The sequence below is a fragment of the Impatiens glandulifera genome, chromosome 2, assembly GCF_907164915.1.
Source record: "Impatiens glandulifera chromosome 2, dImpGla2.1, whole genome shotgun sequence".
In the NCBI taxonomy this organism is placed as follows: Eukaryota; Viridiplantae; Streptophyta; class Magnoliopsida; order Ericales; family Balsaminaceae; genus Impatiens; species Impatiens glandulifera.
The window spans coordinates 2891576-2895970 of NC_061863.1; the positions used below are offsets into that span (position 1 = coordinate 2891576).

At 38.2% G+C, this 4395-nt stretch overlaps 1 protein-coding gene across 1 annotated transcript; it reads left to right on the top strand.

The window, feature by feature from the left end:
- Positions 1-1876: 1876 nt before the first annotated feature.
- LOC124923775 lies at positions 1877-2338 on the top strand. Its single transcript, XM_047463745.1, has one exon. It carries the CDS (start codon positions 1877-1879, stop codon positions 2336-2338), a length of 462 nt encoding a protein of 153 aa, XP_047319701.1.
- The last annotated feature ends 2057 nt before the right edge of the window (positions 2339-4395 follow it).

Sequence of the window (4395 nt, forward strand, 5' to 3'; positions counted from 1 at the left end):
TCGACGACAGATTCTTGAAATTTTCTCCAAAAACGTGCAAATCATTCTATTCAACAATAATAACAAATCAGAAATTCAATCGCATCACAGAATAAATAAGAAATGTTGTTCGTTAATTGAAACACGATCGGCACGATCGACATAGTCGCGAAATCCCCTGTTTCGCAAACACTTCTAGGGTTTCAATCGTACAGATCGCGCTTCGTTGTAATCATCGCAGCACGAGCGACACGGTCAATACCGCACATTCGAAGTCAAGATCGGCACAAATGACACGATCGCCACGAACGGCACGATCGACAATGTCGCGGAAACCCAGGTTGGATCATTCACAAGCGCTGTTGGGGTTTCAATCGTTCTAATCACGCATTGCGATAAGCGCCGCTTTTTGTCAGTTCTCTCACTTATAGCCAACTGTGGTCGCACTCTTGGTCGACTGACTATCTCTGTCGACATCAAAAAACATTCTCGATTTTTTGTTGTGCAGAAATTCATTATTGTGTAGAATATTACCTATAATGATTTCTTGCTTGTTGCTTCGCTAATTTGGAATCCGTCTACTTTTGCCACTTCGAATCAACATCAGGAAACATGAAAGCTTCTACAATAGGGAATCTTTATTCTTTGTCAACATTTGGCTCAAGCCTGGACAATTCATTTAAACAGGCACCTAAGGTATCAAATTCCTGTTCCACTCATCCAAAGAAAGTCCAGGATGCAAATAACCAACAGAAAGAAAATAGGGGCACATACCCCATTACCTCTCATAAAAACAAAGACACTCTAGCTAAAGAAGGAAATGATGGAACCCCTGAATTCGTGAGCAAGAGCATCAATGTCAACTCTGGAAAAGCTCCAGGTATACCTTCTTCTATTATAGCCTTCAATAATTCTGTTAAGATGAATATCAACGGATATAGGAGAAAAAATGAAATACATACTAATTTCCCAAATAAACAAACTTTTTCAAATAAATTTATTGCTAATTCTTTTGGGAATCAGAATCAATCCGATAAAACTGGTAAGTCATAGAGGGAAAAAGGAAAGCAAAATAAAACAGAGACGACCATCAAGAATAAGGAAAGCACATGGGAACAAAAGGAAAATAGTGCTAGTCTGGAAGAAATCAGGGTTGGAAACAAATGTCAGAATAATGTAGTAAACAAGAAAGTAGGGGAAACAAGGGAAACTAAAGAGAAGGCAAAAGGCAAATGTAGGGTTGGTTTTAATGAGAGAGCAAACCTCAAAGGGCTGAGAAACCAAATTTTAAGGATGTTGATGCAAACTAAGAATGGAGAAATGATTCTCAACAAAGAAAGTGCTAAGAAAATCACTATTCAACTAAACTTGCACTACCTCCAAGATTGGAACCTTCTAAAAAAAAGAAGTATGACATTATTGTTAGCTGGTCCGTCAACACAATGAAAGAGTTGGCAAAATGTACCAAGACAAAAGTTTATACTCTGAAGAAGAACCCAAATTGGCAGGTTGATCAAGTCTGGAAGAAGAATGAAGACACAAAGCATGGTCAAAACTTAGCAATAGAAAGTGAAAACAAAATCCCAAAAAAGGGACAAATTTTCCTGGGTGCGTTTAAAGCAAAGGTGGAAAAACTCGAAAATCCCTTTGAGCTCAAGCTACCATCAGATGTGGAAGAAAAATGTGTTCGATCATGGGAACATGTGATAGTGGGTAATTATATTGGGAAAGAACCTGTCACTTTTGATGCCACCAAGGAAGAACTCATGAATCAATGAGGAAAAGAAGGTTTAATGAAGGTCACCTCTAACAGTCACGGCATGTATTTTCTGAAATTAAATTAAGAGGCTAATCTTGAGAAACTTTTAGAGTTGGGACATACACACGTGGGGAAATAATGCATGAAGCTCGAAAATGGAAGGAGGGTACGAGCTATGACAGTATTCCAAAAGAAACAATGCAAATTTTGTTTAAGTTGCGAAATATCCCTCCCCACATGTACAACTCGGAAGCCTTAACCCATTTCGCTAGCCTTCTAGGAAACCCGCTCTACATGGACAAAATCATTGAGGAAAGTGAAAATCTCACATATGCTAGGATGAACATTGAAGTTCAACCAAGAAGCGTTCTCCCCAACGAAATTACAATGGTTGATCGAAAGGGAAATGCTACCAAGATGGGCATACACTATGAATGGAGACCGTACAGATACGTGAACTGCAATACCTTTAAACATTCTATAGTAAGATGCCCTAAATTAATGGCCAACCAGAAAGCAAACAAGGAACAACAAATGCAGAATGGAGAAGACAAGCAACAAAAAGTTCCTAGTACAAATGAAACAGTGGTGGAAAATTAAGCAACAAAAGAAAGCAATACCAAAGGGAAAGATGTTCAGAATTCGGGTGAAGGAACAAAAGGAAATCAAACTTAAGAAGAGGGAAGTAAGAAAGGAAAAGAAAATGTGGAGGGGAAAGCCAAAGAACCTAAGGAAATAGAAAATATTGAGAAGGGTAACCCAGAAATAGAGAAGATCCCAACAGAGGCTGGAAATAAAGAACCCGTAGACGAAGGAACTTCCAACTCCTCTTCTAACAAAATGGTTCAGACCCAAACGCAGATGAGAGGAAGGCAACATCCTAGACCTGTAATTCCATACAAACCACAAATATGGAGGAAGATTGTAGGAAAAATGAAAGGAAGGAATAAGCACATTGTCGACCTTTCTTCATTAATATAATGACCTGGAATATTAGGGGGCTCAACGACCCCATCAAAAGGAATAAGTCAGAAGAATGATTGAAAGACATGTAATCACTATTATGGCTATACTAGAGACGAGAGTAAGACATAATCAATTCGATATTGTCAGTAAAGGTTGTTTTGGTAGCGACTGGTCTTATATTCACAATTCAGATGAGTGTAAAAGCAGAATTTGGGTTGGCTGGAATAATAGCTTAGTTGAGGTCAAGAAATTATTCGACAATAAGCATGTCATCATGGTGGAGACTGTTAGTAGGTTAACAAAGGCGAAATTCTATTTTGCTGCTATCTATGGAAGCAATATAGCAGGAGAAAGAAAACAGTTATGGAGAGAGCTCAAGAGTAAAGTTATTGGTGATGAGCCTTGGATCTTAATGGGCGACTTCAATGTCTCCAGATTCATCCAAGAAAGAGAGCCAGAAATGAGGATCACGCTAGACTTGCTGGACTTTAATGAATGCATCAGAGACATCAACTGTATCGAACATTCTAGTTTAGGTAATCTATTTTCATGGTTAGCTACTAGAGGGTTAGAGGAAAAGAGGAAGATTCACATTGATCGTGGGTTGATCAATGAGAAATGGGTAGATCTCTACCCGAGAAGCCAAATACAGGTTTTACAGCCAGGAATCTCTAATCATTGGCCGTTGAAATTTTTCTGGAAAAGGGAGAAAAGACTAAAGAGGCCTTTCAAATTCTTTAATTTCTGGATGAAAAATGAAGAATTCAAAGGAGTACTGACGGAAACCTGGAACACTAGTATATACGGGACAAAGATATTTAGAGTTTGCGAGAAGTTTAGGATCCTGAAAGGTAAGCTCAACAAGTTTGACAGGAAAAGTTATAGCGGTATATCGAAAAGGGTAGAGGAAGCACAAGTAAAATTGGAGAATATTCAAAGCAAAAGCTTGAGGAGCAGAACCTACCTAATAATCAAGCTGAGGAGAAAGAAGCACTAACAAGTTTCAGAGATATCTACTCAAAAGAAGAAAGTTTCTTCAAGCAGTAGTCTAGAGAAAGCTGACTTTCTTTGGGAGACAAAAATACTCCCTTCTTCTACAGGAAATGCACGGCTCGAAACTTCAGGAACCAAGTCCTCAGATTGAAAGATTGTAATGGGGAAATCTTCAGGGATATGAAGCAGTTCAAAAGGAAGCTATCAGTTATTATAAGGGTCTGATTGGAACAAAACTGAGTAACGAAGGACTCGATACCAGACTTGGGGTTTTGCAACAGATTGTTCTAAGAAGAATCGACAATGAGGATGCTGATCAGCTGGTAGCAAGGGTTAGTTAAGAAGAGATCAAGAATGCTTTGTTTACGATGAAAGGAGGTAAAAGTCCAGCGCCATATGGATACAATGCAAATTTCTTCAAGGAAAACTGGGATATAGTTGGGAAAGATGTAAGTGAAGGGTCCTGAAATTCTTTCAAAATAGGAAAATGCTTAAGCAATGGAACGTTACAGTATTGAATCCGATTCCTAAAATTTCACTTCCGGAAAAAATTCAGGACTTTCGTCCTATTTCATGCTGTAATGTAATCTATAAAATCATCTCTAAAATCCTTTCGCAAAGATTTAAAACTGTTATTTCAAAATTAATTAGTTTAGGGCAATCAACTTTTAATCGCTTTATCTCCCATAACATACTTC